Source organism: Lates calcarifer, linkage group LG15 (assembly GCF_001640805.2).
Source record: "Lates calcarifer isolate ASB-BC8 linkage group LG15, TLL_Latcal_v3, whole genome shotgun sequence".
Taxonomy (NCBI): domain Eukaryota; kingdom Metazoa; phylum Chordata; class Actinopteri; family Centropomidae; genus Lates; species Lates calcarifer.
Window position 1 is genome coordinate 9,991,087 of NC_066847.1, and position 21,644 is coordinate 10,012,730.

At 42.0% G+C, this 21,644-nt stretch overlaps 1 protein-coding gene across 2 annotated transcripts; it reads right to left on the reverse strand.

Moving 5' to 3' along the window:
* Nucleotides 1-927: 927 nt before the first annotated feature.
* clstn3 (calsyntenin 3) lies at nt 928-21,372 on the reverse strand. Of its 2 annotated transcripts, none has more exons than XM_018672408.2 (19): nt 20,897-21,372; nt 19,907-19,973; nt 17,251-17,373; nt 15,474-15,684; nt 15,115-15,323; nt 13,810-13,959; nt 12,941-13,126; nt 12,563-12,850; nt 11,912-12,024; nt 10,172-10,331; nt 9,334-9,381; nt 9,033-9,181; nt 7,887-8,035; nt 5,770-5,996; nt 5,219-5,380; nt 4,784-4,929; nt 4,467-4,602; nt 3,224-3,408; nt 928-3,127 (listed from the first exon to the last, which is right to left on the reverse strand). In XM_018672408.2, exons 2-19 carry the CDS (start codon nt 19,971-19,973, stop codon nt 2,978-2,980), a joined length of 2,859 nt encoding a protein of 952 aa, XP_018527924.1. In that variant the 5' UTR covers nt 20,897-21,372; the 3' UTR covers nt 928-2,977. The 2 variants fall into 2 exon arrangements, with proteins under 2 accessions (XP_018527924.1, XP_018527923.1); XM_018672407.2 differs by having other exon boundaries at nt 9,322-9,381; nt 20,897-21,371.
* Between the last annotated feature and the right edge of the window lie 272 nt (nt 21,373-21,644).

A 21,644-nucleotide genomic window follows, 5' to 3' on the forward strand; every position in this document is an offset into this window, starting at 1 on the left:
GAAAAAGAACGTAGTGAAATGGACGCAGGCTGTCTTCAGCTTAAGTTAAAAGGTTTAACGTAAAAACAGGAGATCAGGGTCCAGTAAATCAGCAGTGTAGTTATTAGATGGGAAAACACCATTACCCAAGAACAAACTTACTACTGTTACTGTTTCTGTGTTCGCTCATGCTATACAAGTTCATCTTTGGTCTCTTAATTTTCATACATATTTCATTTAACACTTCTGTATTGTAGGCTACATTATGATGCAGAGGTGAAAGATGCATTCAGATGTTTTACTAAAGCAAAAGCAATGCAACAATGTAAAAATATTGCATGTGAATTCCTGTATTAAAAACAGAGAAGTATTCCTTACACTTTCAGATGATAGATTTATTTTATCCAGTGGTGACAAATGACCAAGTATGTGTACTTAAATACTATATTTCAACTTTATGGTACTTTATATTCCTATGTCACTAAATTTCAAAAGGAAATTTTGTACTGCTTTTCATTTTACTATACTTTTACATTTTTAGCTATGACATGCTCTTTAGATTTTAATCTCATGATTTTTGCAAGATTTTACACAAAAACACATAATAAGCTCATAAACAACAAACAATACATTGTTAAAGACTAACCAACCATTAAAAAGTGTCTAGCTGGGGCCTATTGTCACAGATGTGTCACTGTGGATTGAAAGTACAATATTTCTGACTGAGATGTAAATAGAATTGTAAAGTAGCATAAATGGAAATATGTAGCTTGTGTAAAGTACATGTATCTCAAAATTTTAGGATGCTATGATGTAAATATGGGAGTTTACTGTATACCGTGTTAAGTAATGTATGTGGTACTTGGCTCACACAGACAGTAAAATTGTTGTAATATTGACTGACTTCATCCAGAGAGAACCCTGCTCTTCCAAGAAAACTTTCTCATGTAGACGTCATATAGTGTTTTTATTATGAATTTTGTAATGTTTTCTGACAGTTCTCAATAACAATTAGTCAGCATAATCCATGTCATCATTGTATCAATAATTACAGGTAATTTCCCAATAGTAACATAGTAATAATATAAGTTATTAATCGATGCAATGTTTATTCCTTCTTAACATCACACTCAAAAAACGACAGGCTTTATTTACTGACAGGTTTAGCACTGCACATTGATAGGCTACACAGACAGACAGCAAGAGACACAGAGGGAGAGTGAGAGAGAGAGAGAGAGAGAGAGAGAGAGAGAGAGAGAGAGAGAAAGAGAGGTGAAGGAGGAAGGCAGGGAGGTAAAGGGGGGAGCAAGAGGTGAGGAGAAGCACACAGTTGTACATTCATTGAACCAAAGATACTGGATGGAGTGGAAAGTAAATAGAAAAATGTGGAAAAAAAAAAATTGAAATGTGGAAAAAAAAAATCACCTAGAAGTGTGAGAGATAAAATGAGTGACGTATTTAAGTATCACAACAATGTGCCCTCCTTTTTCTGTGATTCAGATATTGACAAGTTCTTAAATTACAACAATATTACACACAATTTAAGAGACACTCATCAAGCCAGGGATTATCATCCTTATCACTACTACTATTATTATTATTATACTGTTTTCTGATGCTGTAAAGGTGATCACTCAAATGAAAAAAAGTAAATCATAGTCTGCTCCCTCTCAAAGTGTGCAGAAAACGAGAAAGAGTGGCTGCAATAATAATAGTAATAACAATAATATCATAATATTCATCATTGTATGTACAGAAAATTCATTACAATCAATACAATCAAAACTGCCCAAGCTGAGCTGACATTCTGGAGCAGGGGTAGCAGTATGGAGTGAGTGAGTGTGTGTGTGTGTGTGCTTGTGTGTGGTGTGTGTGTGTATTTGTTTGCATGTGACGTCTTGCAGTTATTGTAACAGCAGTGTGCAGTGAGTGAAACAGTGCAGTGAGAGTCATTTAGAGACATTCCAGCGGTCACTAGGAGGGGGAGGAGGAGGAGGAGGGCCGGGGGTCAGAGGTCAGGTTACACCAGTTTTATTGTAGATGGTGATGTTTTGTCATTTGGTGGCACAAGCTGAAACTTTGCAAAGACTCCAGTTTGAACCAAAACGCACATTGGACTCATCAAAGGATTTTTACTCTGTATTGTTGGAGTATTGCAGAAGTACCAACTTGTGTACAGGATGAGGTTTATTGGTTGATAGTCCTCAAATCAAATCATCAGCTCCACGTAAATTATAGTCTGGAGCTGAAGCGCTAAAGTAGTCACAAAACCGAAAGAAAAATACCTGCGAGCATATCCGTTTTTTTGTTGTTGTTGTTGTTTTTTTTTAGGTTTTGTGAATAAGTTGGAGAGTGACCGTAATGTCTGACCTCACTGTCTTCACTCTGCGGGTAACCGTGGTCGAGGAATGTGTCGAGAGAGGATGCAAAGAGGGAGAAAAGAGCTTGTGCACAGACTTCTTGAGTCAGTCTAATAAGGGAGTGCAGAGACATGTCGGGTATCAAGGCTTGTGTCTTTGCCTACAGATCTATTCAAGGCCTGCATTTTTACGGATTATTCCAGTTTTCATTTTGTAAAGATTTCATTCTGTGTTCGTTAACAAAAGATAGAATACAATCTTTTTTTTTTAAAAAACAAAACAAAGAAGTCTCATTCAACCAGTATTACACTATACAGACACATGACCATCGTGAGATTTAGAACTGGTGCACCACGTACAATTTTGGTGGGGTTTTGCTCAGGCGATTAAATTACATTAACTGTATACATTGTGCCATTGAACATTTAGGTGGAGAACAACAGCCCATTGTTGGCTATAGGTCACATATGGCGTTGAGTGTCAAGAGTATTACAGTGACTGTGTTGTGCGTTGTGTTTGTAAGCATACATTCCTTATACTAGTGGTGTCAGCAGTCGTTGATATTAAAAGTGTTGGAGTGTGTGACTGGTGAGCCGGTTTGTGGTTTCCATGAGAACTGGTGCAGAGATACGTGTGGCTCAGTAGCGACGGGCGTTGCCGTCTCTCCCCTCTTTCTTGATGATGATCCGCTGGTCATCGCTGGCATCATCGGGTGACTCTGCTACCTCCTCGTCCTCCTCCCCCTCCCCTTCGTTGTCAGCGCAGATGCCCATACGAGACTCGTAGGACTGCGGGAAAAAGGACAACGTGTGGATGAAAACAGGAGCCAAACAGGTGTGATCAATCAAACATCGATTATTGATCTGTTTTTGTTTTGTTTTTACCTCCATTGGGTTGACGATGATGGTGAGGGCAGAATCGTCCCACTGGCTGCTACCCTCCTTAGCCCCGACCCTGGCGCCCTCACCACGGCGATGGATGGAGCGAATTCGGAAAATGCCCAGGATCACCATGACAACCAGGAAGCCCACACACACCATTATGATGACAGTGGCTGCTCCTGGTACCACTGTGTTAAAAAAAAAAAAAAAACACAGAGACACAATTATGTATTGAAGATAATCCACATTGTGATGATAGATATATATTTTTCTTATTGTCAGGAAATCCAACAACAAATTTATCCCACTAACAAGCACTATGTGTGTGTCCAAAGCCTGATGTACCCTGCTTCTAGCCTGTAGCAGTCTGCTGTCCAGAAACGTATCAATCATCATTATTAACGCATCAGTGAGCCACACTGTTGCACTGGGTGATCTCTCATTAACATGTACAGACATTATAGTTTTCTTGAGCCAGACCTATATACATCATGAGGCTGCCCTCAAACCCAGTTTTTGTAAAATTCCTCTTGAATTCCTTTCACATAACGTCTTTTTTTGTTCTCTGCATTAGGTTTAAATGGATGTTGACCCCATTACAGAATACATGTGGGTTAATTAGAAGCTCTGCCAGTAGGTTTTCCCCATCCTGGGTATGAAAGTATGAAAAATAGCACAATTATCCAAACTGACATCTCCTTAAAGGCAGACTTAAATTCCTGTGTTAGACTCTGTGTGGGCACTGTGATTCAACCCAGTGATTCTATCATTCTGAGGTTAGAGGACATCTGAAACAGTAGAGGTGTCTGTCACACTGTGCCCAGACTGTTTGATACACTGACTCCCCATCAATTTCAGAATCCAAATCTTGTAATTACTTTTAGAGCTCTGCATGATCAGGCACCAGCCAGCATCAGAGTTCTGCTGCAGTAAGTCTTCAGGGTCTTTTGATAAAAGTTTGTTGGTTGTTCCTCGCTCCATGCTTAAAACTAAAGAAGCCTTTGAAGTTATGAATCTGAGTCTCCCTCACATCTGTGAACACTGTGGACACCTTTGAAAAGCAGTGCCGGACTCACCTGTTTATACTTGCTGCCGTTTAGGCTTACTCATTTTTATTTTATGACTTGTACCCGTCACTCTCATCTTGTGTCTCTCTTTTACTGCGAACCACTTTGTGACATCTGTTCTAGAGTGGTGCTAGATAAATGAATGTTGTTTATAAAAACCAGTCAGAGGGAAATGTCACCTGAGTTGCGGTGAGGATTGGGCAGGGTGTGTCCACTCAGCTCCCCAGCGTGGTGGGATGGATGTAGAAACTGTTGCTGGGAGGCCAGCAGGTGGGACGGGTGGTACAGACTGTCCAGAGAGTGGAGGAAGTTCACCTGATGAAGGAAGGTGAAGATGGAGAACTATGTTATGTAACAACATAATCAAAGTTAAAACGTCCGCTTTCACACACGCACACAAACCGCCCCCAAAGACTGAACATCCAGGCTCACATCTAAAGAATTTTAATCTTCATGACAGTGCAAGAGGTGTTATGTGAGTGATGTTTATCTTCACCTCCAGAGTCAGCTCATTGCTGGTGTATCTTCCATTCATCTCAGAGCACGACAGGCGGAACCGCCTCTCAAAGCGAGCCGAGCCTTTGGCCAGTCGGTAGCGGACTGAGCGAAGGACGTCCTCGTACACAGAGATGGATTCAGCACCTGAAGGGAGCGATGAACGAGAAGAGAACAGAACAAAAAAAGAGGACAGGGAGTCAATACTGAGACAATAACTGTACAGAGAAGGAGGAGAGAAAAGTAGTCTGCAGCTACTTATTGACAGCTGGGAGTGGCTGTATTAGACAAATGATTTTTACTTTTTAGGTCACTGTGAATCTATTATATTGAATTTCAAAGAGTGAGTGCAGAAGTCAGTTAAAGGTGATTTTTAGGATTTCTTTGTTAGTGACATTTTCTAAAAGGAAGAGAATTTCTTTATGAGCAGCTGTACCTGTGATGGCGATATAAGCAGTAGTATTGATGATTTCCAGTCCTCTCTCTCGCACAACATCCATGTCCACCAGAAGCTCTTCCCTCTCTGGGTTTAGCTCCTCCCCTAGTGGTTGGACTTCACAGCCGTCCAAGGTGTGAGCCACGGCATCGGACATCAGAGCTGAGAGATGATGGAAAGGTCGGGACACAAATGACAACACCTTTACAAAACAAATGGGAGACTCCTCTGGAATCAGTTTATTTCAATAAACAGATGTAAAGCCGAGTGGTAAACTGAAAATCTTTGAAATCTGCAAAATAAATGTGAGTTTTCTATTTAAAACCAATTGTTTCTATTTTTCTATTTTATTGTTAACAATTTTCATTTTCTACTGCATTGTGTACATTTGTATTATTGTGTAAATTTTGTATCTTTTTTGCATATATTTTCTACAGTGCACTGTTTGCTGCGTGGAGCACCCACATTTTCATTGTACCCTACTGTACAATGACAATAAAGCCTATTCTATTCTATTCTGTTCAGTTGGAGCTGTCTCATGCATGACTCACCTCCGCCCTCCATCCCCTGGGCAGCCGTGTTGACAGCGTGAGACAGGGAGCAGACGATTCGGAGCTCAGGGAACAGGGGGACGCCACGGGGACCTTCGAACTCGGGGGCGGGACGAGCCAGATGAGGGCCGACCCCAGACAGAGAGATCTGAGGGGCGTCAGGCTGGAGAACGACCAGGTAGCCCTCCAGCTGCTTGAGGGACAGGCAGCTCTCCTCGTTGAAACATCTGGCAGGGAGGAAAGAAGTATCCGCATGTGTGAGAAAGAGAGATGAAAAGAGACGTCACTGCTTCGATAAATCACTTATTTGCAGGGTTTGCCAAACCCATATTTTATCCATGCTAGCGACGTACCTCTAAGGATGGCAGAGTCAGTAGATCCACCACTTTGGTCTAGGCCCCCCAAAAAAAAAAAAATCCTACTGACTCTACTTTTTCCTCAGGCACCACCATGAGCTTGACATTTTTGTTTCCACTGTGAGCATGCTAGCATTTAACTCAGAGCACCACTAGCATGGCTGTAGACTGTTCTCAAATTAGCAACATTATGACCGAGCGATGTGAAGAAAGTTGGCACAGTGATCACGCACCAAAAGCTCTAAATCCAGTGCAACGTTTTCACAATCCAGTTCCCTAATTCCACCATGACTGTGGCTAACTTTGGTCCATTGTGACACTGAAAATAGTAAATGTCAAACCACAGTCACGCTGCTACAAATTCAATTTTCCTGCCAGAAAAGGAAGGCAAATCAGATTGACGACAGGCTGCTTACATATATTTATTCATCTGTGCTATAATTCAGCATCGTATTTGAAAGGGGATTAAGCAGGGAGTGTGTGTGTGTGTTACATTTCCACTATCAGAGTGAGCAGCTGCTTCTATTGGCCTCTCCAGAAGGGCCTGCTGTTCAGCCATCTGGGTAACTCCTGGCCTCAAATCAGTCTAATCTTCACACACGCAATAAAACACGCTGAAGAAGAAGAGGAAATAAAACACTAGTGCACTTCAGCAGAAACCAAGGGGAAAAAAATCTGTCCATGACCTTGAATCACTGGAATCTTACAAACAGTTGGTGGAAAAACCCCTCTAGCACCGACTTGTGGCCTGGTAATCATTTTAATCTTATAAACATGCGACAAAAACAACAGTCCCCAAAGACAGCAATAAGAATATCTGCACAGGCTCAGAGTCTGATGACATCCAATTGGTTGGCAGGGCTGCTAGTTTTAGCATGAGTATACCACATACTGTAGCATATGCGATGGACTGTACTTGGTGAATTAATATTTCATCAGCTAAAAGTGACTGCTAAAGCCAGAGAGCCAGTTCACAGTTGTTAAGCATGGTTGAGCACTGACCCGGAAACAGAGTTTGTGTGCTTGTTATTTCACAGCCAGGTGATTCAGTGTGGAATAGTTTTCAGGGATTGTGCAGGAGCTGAATAGCGCTGTGTTGGGCATACCGCGATACTAAAGACACAAATTGTATTTAATCCCATAATATTCTAAAGTAATCCTGAAAATTCAAACGATTAGAAACACGCTCTACATTAAAAACAACCAGCAAGAGAGTTTCTTTAACGTCATCCTACAACAACCTCAGTTACTGTAAAACCAGGCAACAAGAATTTAGTGCCTGCAGTGAACTCCTTCAAAGCAAAAAAGTTACTTGGTTGCTGAATGTACAAAGAGATAAGATATTCTTTGTTATCTTTCGCTTTGTCACATTCTCTATATAATCATTTCTTTCATGCCACACCAGCCCTTATCACAGCTGAGGCAAGGTCCATGTTTGATGAGTTCATTGTCAAAGGAGTACGCGACAGCAGAGGCAAGAGAGTGACAGTTCATCTGCTCGAGGAAGAATTCAACTCTCAGCCACATTTAAACTGCTAACAAGTGCCTGATGTAACATTTGTGATGTTCAGAGCTTTCCAGTTTTTCATTTTCCTCAGCCTGTCGTGTCTTTTACTGATTGTAGTTAGTTTTCTGTATTTTGCACTTAGTTTTAAAAAACACTCCACCTGTTCTGTGATTGATTTTTATCTGTGTGGATGTTGATGTCAATTGTGAAAAGAGCCCTTATCCATTTGTGTGCACATGTGTTTATGTTTGTACCTGAGTGAGGTGGTAAGTTTGAGAGGTCGGACCCCGGGGGTGGCGAAGCGTAGGGAGTTCCTGTAGGTGACCTGCTGCACTGCACGGTTAAAGCTCTCAATGTCGTCTCCCTCCAGCACTAACACTGACTGGCTGGGGTTCACATGAACCTGCAAGGTCAAAGGACAAGCTTGAAAAGTTCACATTCATTTACACATTTATATCACCGGGTAATATACTCATAAGAAGATATCGTAGCAAAGAAGTAATAGTGATAGCAGACCCCAGCACTGGAGTTTAAAACAGTGAAGAAACACGTGTCAACTTAAACAACAATTGGTGTTTGCGTTTGATCTACAACCCCTAAACAGCCAGTGTGGAAAGAACTAAATTTACACAGACAGCTGAAATCAGGAAGTCAACACAAATTAAATACCTTGAAGGCAAAGTGGATGGTGACAACCCCTCTGACAAAACTGCTATGTGCTTAATGTGCAATCCCAAGAACAAGTGGGTTTGTCTCAAGTTAGAGATAATTATCTGACAGTAAAAACTCACAATTTATTAAAGAAACCCTACACGTGATAAGGAACAAGTGTCAGTGTGTTTACTGGCAATGCCAAAGACTTAAGGGACATTCTCGATTTCTAAATTGGACATGATCAGCAGGGTTAAAGGAGGGCCTAAGTCTGAACTCACTGTTGTAGAGTTCAGCGGTTTTATATTTATTCTCAAGAACAGGATTGAAAAAAAAAAAATGATAGACATTTTAGTACAACCAAAGATTGACTTCAAAGTTGGATAGGATAATCCAATAATATGTATTAAGAGATGTAAGAAATCTGAATATAATGTGTTAGCCAAGAGAATGACATTTAACGAGTGTAGGATTTGTTACATTATAAAAATAAATGAAAAAATGGTAGTAATAATACTTAATAATTAATAATACATGACTGATCAATGCAGCGTATATAAGGAAAACCAAAAGCAGACACTGCACTGATGACGGCAACATAGTTTGAAAGGTTTGGAGAATAAAGCACGATGTACTGAAGAAGAGCGAACACTGTAAATTTTCCAACGGAGAATGAAAGATCCAAATTATATATGTGCACATCCTCTCTCTCTGTAATGTGGTATAATACAGTTCTAATGAGGCGTTACCTTCATGCCAGAGCCCAGAGTCTCCAGGTCTCCAAAGTCCAGCCCCTCCCTACAGGCGTACAGACACTCGACCACACTGTGAGGCTCCACGCTGCCGGGACGCACCGTCACCCCGGACAACAGGCCATGGTAACCACCTACATATTTCACTACAGACCAGAGACAATCCAGTGTAAACACATATAATAACAATCCATTCACCTTCTAACATGCACGGAAATAATACACCAACAGTGACACGACAAAATGGCAGACTGCACTGACAACAGAGTGAAAACAAGGAGGTCACCTGAGTCTTTACCCTCTGGGATGGTGTTGTTTAGTATCTCCTTCTGCTTCTCTTCAGGCTCTGCAGGGAGAAAGGAGAGAGGGACAAAGGGGAATAAGAAAAAGAGAAAACAATTGGAGAGACACGTGAAGGCAGTAAAGTATGAAAAGGAAGCGAGAGGAAGACTGGAGGTGCCAGAGACTGACAGGAAGACTGAAAAAAATATATAAATAAATAAAAGGAGCAGACATGAGTGAGACAATGCCAGCGAAAAAGGTGTAGACAATATTTGAAAATGCACCAAGTCCTCATTATCTAGCAGCAGCTGCTGCCACGCAGGAAGCACAGCACTGTAGATGAGAGGCCGTGAATATGTGTGTGTGCGTGTGTTTTTCAGTGCTAATTGGCAGCCAGAGTTTCCCATTTTAACCAGTGGTTTGGGTGTAAGTGGCTGATAGCTGTCTGGCCGCGCTGTTGCTCTGCTGTTCTGAATAATTGATAAATCACTTATATTATTAGCCCATAAAGACAAAATGCATCAACCAAATTATCACAGAGTGAAATGAGGGAGTGAAAGGCGCGAGGCAGAAAATGTCTCAGCAGATTGTTTTGAGATGCCTTACGAGGGTTTGTAACTTGCTAATGTTTATGCCAAAAATGGCAATCTGCTATTTTTGGTGATGTGAGGTTTAAATGACATTTCAGTGACAGAGGGACGCAAAGGAGGAAGCAAACACAACTGCGGCTGAAATAGAGAGAGAGAAAAAAATCAGGATTCCTCGCTCTCTGCTTGCATTCATTTCTGTCAAAATCTATCATTAAGCTGAAATGAAATGTGTGTCAGTTGTGAGCATAAATTTCAGCGTCTCACCCCAGCAGGCGCCGATGAACATCCTCTGGCGGGGGGCGGGGTTGGGGATGGCTCCGTTGTCATGGATGAGGGCGGGGTCGAAGGTCACACCATCCACATAGAGGGTCACCGAGGGGAACTGGACACTGAGTGAAAGGTGATGCCACTCACTGTCACACACCTGTTGGGCGGAGAGAAGACGGAGTCAACATGAGCCTGAACAAAGGAAACAGCTGAGATACCTTTCATTTACAGAAGTATTCAGATCTTTTACTTAAGTACCAATACAAAATAATGTCACCTCAATAAAAGCACAGCAGTATTAGCAGTAAAATGTACTTAAAGTATCAAAAATAAAGTACTTGTTCTGCAGAAAAATTGCTGTACTGTAAAACTGAAATACTGTATTATCATATACATTATAATTAGTTTTAACTACTTTATATACAGTTGGGTAGTATAGTGTAGTGGTTCCCAATCTGGGGGTCATCCCCCTCCAAAGGGTCACAAGAAAGAGCTGAGGGGTTATGAGATGATTAATGGGGTAGGGAAAAATAAGAGGCAATATTACTTTTTTTTAATTCTTTTTTTTTTTTTTTTACAATAATTGGATCCTTATACCTAGTTTTAGAAGCTCGGAGGGAGAGTTTAAAAAAAAAAAAAGCAAAATCTTGATCTAAAAAGTAACATGTAACTATACAGCTGCCAGATAAATGTAGTGGAGTAAAAATATCATAGTTTCCTCTGAAATGAAGTGGGGTAAATGGAAAGACTCAAGTGAAGTAGTTTTCTCACTGTGAATCCATGCACACATTTGTTTTTGCCATCTCTCTACAGATAAGGAAGGAATACAAAGAAGAGAGACGTGGGGAATTATATAGACAGAGGGGCAGAAAAGAAAGACTAGGGTAATAAGATATGGTGGTTCAGACAGAGGGATTTGCCAAATCTTCTCTGTATCAGCTCAGCATCCTTTTAATCCATGCTGCTTCAATCTGTCTGGGACCAGTGGCTTCAGTCAAAACAAAACCTCCTACTGATGCATACTCCTCTTTTTTTTTTTTGTTTAACTTAAATACATGTTTAGGGTGCTAAAATATGAATATAGTGGACAATTACATTGTATATATAAAGCTGTATTTTACCACTCAATATTGAAGCTGGACAGCATGTCAGTCTGGAAGAAGAAATGAAGGTATTCAGCGTTCACTGTGCTGTCTGAATGATATAGAAAATGAGTTCCAGTTTGTACTCTATTGACCTTTTCTACTGGGAAGAGTGCAATACTCTGTTTAGTAAGAAAAAAATATTGATTTTGTAAATATGTATCTTGCAGCAAGACTGAGTTAGCTGTTCACATATAAATTAGATAAATTAGCCAGTTACTTGGATAAAAACTTGTACATAAAGAAAAAAGTCACTTTATCAGGATAAACTTTAGGTTTGTAGAAGTACTTTTTGGTGTACAGTTTGAAAGAGGAAACCTTTTAAAGAGCTTGAGAAAAATGATGCTGTAACTGACGTTCTTTTTCCTTTTGTTTTTGTATATGTATTACCGGGAATATGCATGTTTTGTTTGAAAAAAAAGCAGTGTCTTGTAATCCCCATGATGGATGGAGCAGATGTTTGGCATGACACAGAAATAAAATCTAACTAACTCTTGTGTTTCCTCCCTCTCAGTTTAATTTCAATGTACAAACACAGAAGAAACAGTGCGAGAAAGAACATCAAAGCGCAAAAGTGTTGTTGTTCCCCCAGTACCTGCTCCAGTTTCCACAAGAACTTGACAGGGCGTGCGGCAGAGACGTCGGGCCAGTAGAAGAGAGAGAGGCGGCAGCCGTGGACGGAGAGCGAGTAGTGTGAGAAGGAGTCATCTGTAGAGCAGGAGACAAGGAGAGAAACGGTATGTAATTAACTGGTGGTCAGTGAAGTCTTATCAAAACATCTTAATATTACCAGGCATTTCTTTGGGGAATAACCACAGTAAGAAATAAAAATATGCAATGCCTTTATCATAGATTTAGTCTCTGTTAAATTGTTCTTGTGACTTGTATTTCTATTTTTACAGAGGGAACATTTGCTGAAAGTATATTCACATGATTTCTGGCACAATTACAGTGTTTGACTGTTCTTCTGCTGTCCACTTGGCTGCTCAAGAGGGGCAGCTGGGGGTTAAGTGCTTCTCTCAAGAGCACCTTAATAGTAGTGGTTAAAGCTATAAACAGATTAACAATTTTTTTTTTTCAAGGGGTGATTTTCCCCTGCAGCTGTGAAGTTTTGAGTGGGTAACTTTTTGGTTACCAAACCTGCTCCTTATATTCTCCACACATTTGAAAAACTGTAAATATTATTAATATGATATAAAAATTCCTTAAAATGGTATTAAAACCACAAGTCTACGATATGACGCACCATTCTTGACAGTGCTGCACACAATGGTCTCCTCTTCTTTGCGATTCCCTCTGGTCTGAGCGGTCGCGGGCTGGATGTTGGCACCGCCCCGTCGCATCCACAGCTGCAGGGTGAAGTGGTCACCCGACAGCGCAGAGACAACCGAATCCGGCACCACAGCGACGTGGTTGGATCCGTTGAAGGAAAAGACCAGAGATGAATCAGAGGAGGGGAGGGTGGGCAGAGATGAGGTCCAGTTGGCTGCGGGAGATGGAGGTGGAAGGAGGTCTACCTCACCCCTGACGGCACCTGGTGGAAGAAAGAGAGGATATTAGTAAAATAGATTTTAACCGATTGCCAATTAGTTGCATGTTTTGAGCCCGTGAAAGCAGAACCCACCACACAGTCGGCGCACAGATCTGTCAGAGTAGCTGTCTCTGTCACAGCCCTTCCCGATGTGGCCAGTCTGGAGCTCTACGGTGGCCTGGATGTTCCACACTGTCTCCTCACAGGTCTCCAAATGTAAACTGGGGAACAGGGGGATGCTTCCTGACCCAGGTGTGTACTCTACACGCTTGGTCCATCCTAAAAACAACAGTAAGACACAGAAAGATAATTGACGCTCATATAACATTTGGATTCAAAAAGCATGGGAACTTTATGAGCTGGAGCACGCTAAAGCTCCAAAAGCCCAGATTTATTTAAAGGTGTAGGCCAGTGACAGTCCTGTTAATGCAATCAGCCTTTTTAATCCATTTCATACACTCTCAAACTATTCATGTGCCATACATTCTCTAATAATCATCCTTGAGGTCTTTGTGTTACTGGTTCCATTAAAATGCCTGTATTTTGAATGTACTTACAGCTAAGAATAAATGTCAAGCTGAAAAATGTAAACATACCAGATCCACAAAGCAGAGAATGTGTCAATTAACTGAACGTGTTGCAAGGAAATAATAATAAATAAAAAAAACACACAGAGAAAGTGTAGTAGTAGTATGTATGATTCTATAAATATTTTGTCACACTTGAATTAATTACCTTCCCTTGATATTACTTAACCTGAGTACCATCCCTTTAAAAGTCAGCTCTCGATATAAACATGCAAAGGTGATTCATCCAAGCAGCAGCCCACGCACATTCCAGCTCAAAGTGATAGTTTTCACCAAAAAGCAACAGATTTTATGACTAAAACACATCCCTATAGCCCCATGAGAGTCATCCGAGGATCATAACGAGGACAGAAACTGGGGGGGGTATCTGATTACCGATCCATCCGGGCTTGCAGGACGGCTTGACCGTGACAACAACCTGGGCGTCAGCCTGAGCGCGGTTCTTCCCACAGTCGAAGGCGGTCACCCAGAAGGTGTGAACGCGCTGACGCTTTGAATCCAACGGCTCTGTGTTCTTAATGTTGCCTTGGAAAGAGAGAGAGAGAGAGAGAGAGAGAAAGAAAGAAAAACAGAGAGACAGAGGACGGGAAAATAATGAAACAAAGAAAAAAAGGGAAACAGAAATAGAAGGGTTAGTCATCGACAGCAAGCTTGTGTCGCTGAAAGCCCAACACAAATGAAGCACTCATTGATAAAGCTGTTATCACAGCACATACACATTAACAGAAACATTGTCCTATTCAGTGCACTGCATTCAGTAACAGAAACGGGAAAAAAAGCATAGAAACAGAAGAAGATAAATTGCACTGAATGGAATGAAAACTGAAGGGTTTTCCTGTTTTTAGAGATAAAGGTAACAGCGAATAGCTGTGATAGGCTGACAGCGCTCAGCACGCCAGCTGACAAACAATAGGTAAGAAAGGAGATGCTGTGACATGGTGAGAGGAGAAACAGAGGGATGAAAGAGATAGTGGTAGCAACAGAAAAGACAAAGTAAGAAAAAAAAGAAAGAAAATAGACAATGACAAGCCTACACCATCTGAACAAGGTTGGAACAAAAGGTCTCTGTGCTGCGGTACCAGTCTGACCCAAAAACTAAAGGAGCCTGCTCATCCTTCGAAAAAAAAAAAAAAAAAAACAGAGTCCAGAACAATTCTGCAGAGTCATACTAAAACAGGGTCCTCCTCAGATGCTGTGTCACATCACAAAATGGCCACAATTCATCACCCACTAACCAGTGACTGAATACAAAAACAATTTATACATACGCTCTTTACCTCAGAAGAATTTAGGGGAATCTACGAACAGCTATGAGGTAAAAAGGGCGCTATATTAAACCCAACAGCTGCTGCAGTGTTTATGCAGAGACAGAACAATGGTCCACCCACACAAAGTCTATTTTAACATCTTTTGGTTTCTACCTGTGAGAGGAATTAGGTACCTGCCATTCTCTTCACCCTGTCGCTATGCAGACATCAATATCTCAGCAGTGTCTGGTGTGTGTTTTCCATGTATTGAGGACATCAGAAGAACAAAGAGTGGAGACAGATAACAAATAACAAAATAATATGGTGACTGGTGGGAGTATTGTATTTCTGTTCTGCGGGGAATGACAAATATTCATAGGTCTGCGACTCCAGCAGCCTTTGATTTACAACTACAAGATGAAACATATCTCACCATCGTTGTCAATAGCGAAGGGCACATTGGGAGTGATGATGTCATAGAAGCAAATCTGGCTGTACTGCGGGGAGCAGTCAGCATCCAGGGCCTCCACGCGCACGATTCGGTCAAACAGACGCCCCTCTGGGACCGAAGCCTCATAGCGACGCTCGACGAACACGGGGGAGAACTCGTTGACGTCGTTCACACGAACATGCACGGTGGCCCTGAAGGAAGCAGGAGTGGGAAGCAAAACACAAGGAAAGAGAGAGACGGATTCTTTTAACAACAGGAAGCAGAAATGGCTGGATGGTCTTCTTAAAAACATGAAATATTCTCCCTTTAAATTAGGAGGAGAAGGAGGGGAGAGAGCTCACTTATGAGATTTCTTGCTGTTGACTCCATCAGGTCCCTCTCCGCAGTCATAGGCCTGGATGGTGAAACTGTGCTCCCGCTGGCTCTCGCAGTCCAGAGGCTCCTTGGACCGGACCAGACCCTCGCCAGTGGAGCGGTCCAGAACCACCGCTTCAAACTGGACCGAACCTGAACCTGAGGGGCCATTATGAACCCGGAAGCCACAGATTTCACCTGGGAGAGGGAGTGAGACACACATTCTGAAATTTATAGTCATATTTCAATTTTCAGGTGAAAATGTCTGAATCCTGTATAATAGTAACATTTTTATGAACATCATATTGCTTCAAAAATTGTTTTTTGATCCTCAATCTGACTCAAAGTAAACAATGTCTTAAACATAAGAGATAATAAGAGAGATTATATAATCCTAAATTTAGCCTCTTTGCAGTGGGCTACAGTTCATTTAATTTTTTTTTTTTTTTTTTTTTTTAGTTTTACTCATTATTTTTAAAGCACTCCACAGTCTGGCTCCAGCACTCCACAGTCTGGCTCCAGCATACGTTTGTGAGCTTTTGTTCCCTGACAAACAGAACCCGCACTCAGCCTTAGATCCTGCAACATAATTGTGCAGTCTACTCGCAAAACTACAGGAGATTTGGTGTCAGCTTCTTCAAACTAGGGCTGGTACAGACTAACTCTTAAAATTTATCTCACCAGATAAACAATTTCCCGCAAATTCTCTACTAAAAACTTGTGTTTTCTAAACTTGCATTTCTGCATTAAATTGTCCCTCTGTGCCCCGACTCAGTCATTTGTGTTAGTTTTTTCTGTAGGTTATTATTTGTTATTATTAGTGCTACAACAACCAGTGACACATAAATAGAAATTCAACCAATTAATCCCCCCACAGTCTAGTTCAAACGTTGACAATCTCTGAGTTATATCTAACTATATAAATTAGGATTAATAAATCAGAAATGAGCGGTACGAGAAATGAAATATGCACTTATTCAGTGGATTTTAGTTCATATCCTCCAGCCTTTTATCAGAACAGCACAGGCAGATATCTGGAAATTCCTTTAAGTGCCACTTTATCTTACACAAGCAATCATTATAGGAATTGAATGAAATAGACTGCGGCTGGTGCTCAAAATAAAACCCTTAGAATAGCAGTTAATCTTCCCTGCCTGACATACGTTGAAGGTAGGGAAGGTTCATGCTCAAACAGCTAATTTTCTCCTCCCTCTTGACATGAGCCCAATAAATTTCAGGGAGCCCCTGAGTAATTTTAGTTGATCTGCTATAATTTGACTGAACATGGTTATTTCCGAGTACTCCGGGTGCAAACACGATAACCTTATTTCATCAGGCTGCAGAGGCAGCGTGTGCTGCAACAGAGGCTTGAATTACACTATGATGGTCTAAAAATAGTGGACTCTGTGACTGAATACATTGCCTTTAATATTTAGACTGTCCGTCGGGAAATACGGCTGGCGATAGCTCCAAACTTCTCTCTGTGATAATCAGCCTCATGTTTACTATAAATAAATCATATCCTCAAATTGGTCACACAGCTGCAGTGTCATCCCGTCTGCAAAATCAAAGTGAGATCATTTTCGATTTGGCCTGGTGAGATGATTTTCAATTTGGCTATGCTAACACTCAATTTGACCTATTTTTTACTGCAGCCAGTTCTGTGAAATTTCAAGCAAATTCATGGAATGGTTCAAATATTTGAGAGAAGTTTTTCTTCTCCTCTCTATATTCTTCCATGCTGTTTATTTCTGTTGGTGTTACCAGCGTAGTGAAGTGGGGCATCTTTGTCCAGGGCAAAGAGTGGGGGATTGAGCAGCACGGTGTTGTCGTTCTCCATGACAATCCCCTGGTACTCTGTCTCGATCCATGGCTTGTGCTTATTGGCTGAATGGCACAGAGAAGAGACCGAAGAGGCTTTGGGTTAAATGGAGCAATTAGAAGGAACCAACGTGTCTATTTATAACACTCCATTATGGGCAAGGACATGGTAAGAGTGTGCATGAGTGGAAAAATACACAATGTATGCCTGCGTGTGACCACAAAGACACAGTTTAATCGCATTCACACTCTGTCCTTTCATCCTCTCTCCACATAGACAACCTTCTCTAGTCCACATCAAGCACCACTCTGCACACCTTCCAGGTTGGCAGTATAATTAAAGCCAGTCAGATTTCACCTTATCACACACAGAGAGAGGTATATTGCTTGTATCAATCAGCCAAACTGGCCTTCCACAGGCGCAGCACCACAATGCTCTAAAAAACAGCCAAGTCAAAATCAAATGCCTGAGGTTTACTGTGAATTTAACCTTTAATTGCGAATTAATTATTCATCACTGTGGTGAATGTTCTGCACTGAATGATCAAAGGCCAAGTTAATGAGCCAGAAGGATGACGATTTTACACTCCAGCAAAGAGCAAAAACAAAAGCTGGAGTGCCTTCCCTCTGTTGTCCTCAGTCTCTCAACACTGGAGCTACAGAGTTTGAAATCAGAAAGAGGCACAAGATTTGTGTTTAGCAATTGCTTTGTTGTCTTCACAGTGAATTTTCCAGAAAATCTGACTGGAACTAATTTCACCGTCTCGTCTGTGAGAAGGAGAGTCAACAGAGGAAAACGCTGTGGCTGGTTCTGGATCTGATCAAACCGCTCTCTCTTCAAAGACAGAGCTGGGTATGGCTTGAAAACTTTCAATTACAGAGTGGATACGATAGCTGAGTTTTGCTACCAAAACCAAAATTATACTTTTTTTCAGAGCCTCACCGAGGAAAATAAATTGTTTTTTCTAACTGATGGAAAGTGACTCAGTAAATTTACCTCAGTACTTTGCTTAAAAACAATGTGAGGTACTTAACTACTTCCATTTTACGGCTTCAGTTAGTCAGTTCAAGTTACTTCAGCATTAAAATGCCGCATTAGAAGTTCTTTAAGCAGATTCTACTTGAGTAACATTTTTACATGTATTTGAGAATTATAATGCTACTTTTAGAGCTGAAACGATTAGGTGATTAATCAATTAGTCAAATGACGGAAAAAGAACTGACAGCTATTTTGATAATTGATCATTAATTGATTTATCAGAAATAGCAAACATTCCCAGCTGGGACAATTTGCTGCCTTTTTGTTTTGTGTTATAATGGAGAGAATATCTATGGCTTTTGTGCAGTTATTACAAAATAAGCTGTAGATTTCTCTTTTCTATTTTCTTTTCTATAAAAAACCTTTTCTATTTAAGAATATAACATTCTCAATTGTTGACTGACTAAAAAATAATAAGAAGATGTCTCTGTCGGACTATTTTTGATCTTATATACTTAATATTTGTTGATACCATAATACCAAGTATTAAGGTTTAACACCCAGCCCAGATCCAAGATATTCATCCTCTCCTCTCAAGGTCCAGCCTGACACCGTCTCCTCCTCCTCCTCTATTTCCACAGTCCTCTGTCGTGTCTCTTTTTTGGTCATTTATCTCCCGCCCTCTGTCCCCTCAGCTGATCTCCTCCCTCCCTCCACTGCTATATAGCATTAATCTGAGCATCAGGCCTGTGGATTACATCCGGGATTACAGATTGAGAGGCATCCCATTCCATCTCTCTCTCTCTGTCTCCCCTGGCACTCCTCCTCTCTCTGTCACTCTATCGCTCCACAACACTCAACCAACCCCTCATACGCGCGCACACACACACACACACACACACATATATATAGATACACAAATGCTCCAGTATCTCTCACTTTTCCTTTTTCCCTCATGTCACCTGATCTCACATTGCACCTCTCTCTCCCTCTCTCTCTCTCTCCACCACCTCCTCCACCTCCTCCCTCAGCCTGCGTCTTTTTCGGCCACGTCCTCTCCTGTCACAGCTCCTTCTCCTCTCTCTCTCTCTCCCTCTCTCCCATTCTCCCCCTCCTTCTCTCTCCGTGTTTCTCTGACACTCCATCTCCCCTTCAATCTCCTCGTCTTGCCTGCATCACTCTCCTCCACCTCCTTCTCTGACATTCTCCCTCCACGCTGTCTGTTTCATTCGCCTTCCCCCGGCAATGATAATCATTGGAACAATGATGTTGAATCAGAGTCATGGTTATCCGGCATGATAAATCTGCTATAGACGGGGAAACAGATTTATCATCCTCTCAGAGTCACAACACAGGCAAAAAACGGGCACGTGCACACACTGGGTCATGAAGACGTAACACAAGAATGAACATGTACGTATGTAGTCGTAAACACACTGTGTATGTGATGAAACTGAGGCTACGTCTAATTATGACACACATGACAGAAAGCAATAAAGCCATTTCAGGAAACAGCCATGGCCCCGTCTGAAAACCTGGACAGGTCTGCGTGCTCCCATGGCAATGTAAACCATTATCTCAACACTTCTCAATTAACGATCAAAAGGATGAGGAACTGACCTTTGTTGCCATTGGCAACCGAAGTCAAGCAAAGGAGGAGGAAGGAGAGAAAATTCATTCTGTCCATCTGAGGGAGGAAAGGAAAGGTAGAGGTAGAGGTGGGTAACAGGGTGGGGTGAGGGGGGGGGGGTACAGTACATGCATCAACAACTGATCAGCAGTGGAAGAGATAGGTACTGTAACAAGACAGAGAGAGAAACAGAGATCAAGCTCATCAGATCAGTGCACAGAGGTTTTTCCTTTTTTGAAACATTTGCTGTGTGTTGTTGCTTGTGCAAGAAAATCACCACTTAAGTGTCATGCATGTAACCTCTGATGAGGACCAGCAAGCAAGAGCCTCCACATAATGATCTAAAATTGGAGCTGCATGTTGAATCAGCATGAATGAACCAATAATCCATAAGTATATTCACCCCCACCACCAACCCCTCTCTCCTCACATGCATGTACATACCTGTGTATGTGTATGTGTGTGTGTGTGTGTGTGTGTGTGTGTGTGTGTGTGTTGCTAGAGCAGGCTCTGTATGTGGCTGTGTGGGTGTTTTCCCCATGTTTTAATTGTGGTTTGTTAGGTTTTTAAAAAATGCAGCTGCTGTCTCGTGGCAGTAGCCACAACTGAAAAATGAGACCTTGGGGGTTTTCAGCTCTCATTGACATAACAAGCCTCTACATTTTTCCCCCCATTGCTGCAGTCCTTGATAGGCTACAGAACATACAGAAGGATAAAAATAAAACGAAGAGATATAGGCTATAACAATCTGTTCACAGGTTGCTCAGGCTTACACATAACATCCAGGACACGAGAGAAACATGCTATGCGACAGTAATCAGCCCATTTACATTACAGGCTGGTTATTGACACACATTACCAGCCCGGGCTATATAGCTGCCTATTGCCATGGTGAGACATTACACAGGAGTCAGGGGAGGAAATGTCGCAGAAATGAAGGTTAGAGTCGAGGTGGAAAAACCTGCCGATTCTGACATTACCGTGGTGAGTGCGTGTGATGCTCCTGGTTGGTACCCAGCCTCTACGCTCGCAGCATCCGCCTCTCACGCCCCTGCTGCTGCTGCTGCTGCTACTCGGCTCGGCACGGCACGGCACGGCAATCCCCTCCGCTGGTCTGAAAACGAACCAAACCTCCAGGTGGAGAAGGGCACACACACATACACACACACACACACACACGGGGACACGCGCGCGCGCGCTCTCACACAGGGAGAGTCAGAGAGATGCTCTTCAACGGCCGCTGGAGAAAGAGGAAGGGAATATTTGATGAGACGTGGGGAAGATTAAGACGCCGATGGATGCCCTTGTTTTTTTCGGCTCTATGGTGGTGGAGAGGAGAGAGGAGGAAAAAAACGGTGGGAATATTACGCTGGCGTCCCCTCCCTCTCGGCGTTTCTTAACCCGCCCACACTGCGTCCTTCTCCCTCTCCATCCCTCCCTCCCTCCCTCCCTCTCTCTCTCTCTCTCTCTCTCTTGCTCAGCTCTGTACCAGACTGCTGTTCTGGCTGTTTTTTGCTGTTGAACGCACATTGAGAGTGACTCAGACCCCAACACAGCAATTCATCACATTACGTTAGTTTTCATCTCTGGGCCCTGCTTCTGGAATAACACCTCACCACCCTACTCTTTTTTTTTAATATTATTAATTTCTCTAGATTTCCCACAGCTCAAGCTTCCCATAACCAGACTGCAAAGTGACGTCATATCACCCCGTTTTGCCCTGTGCTT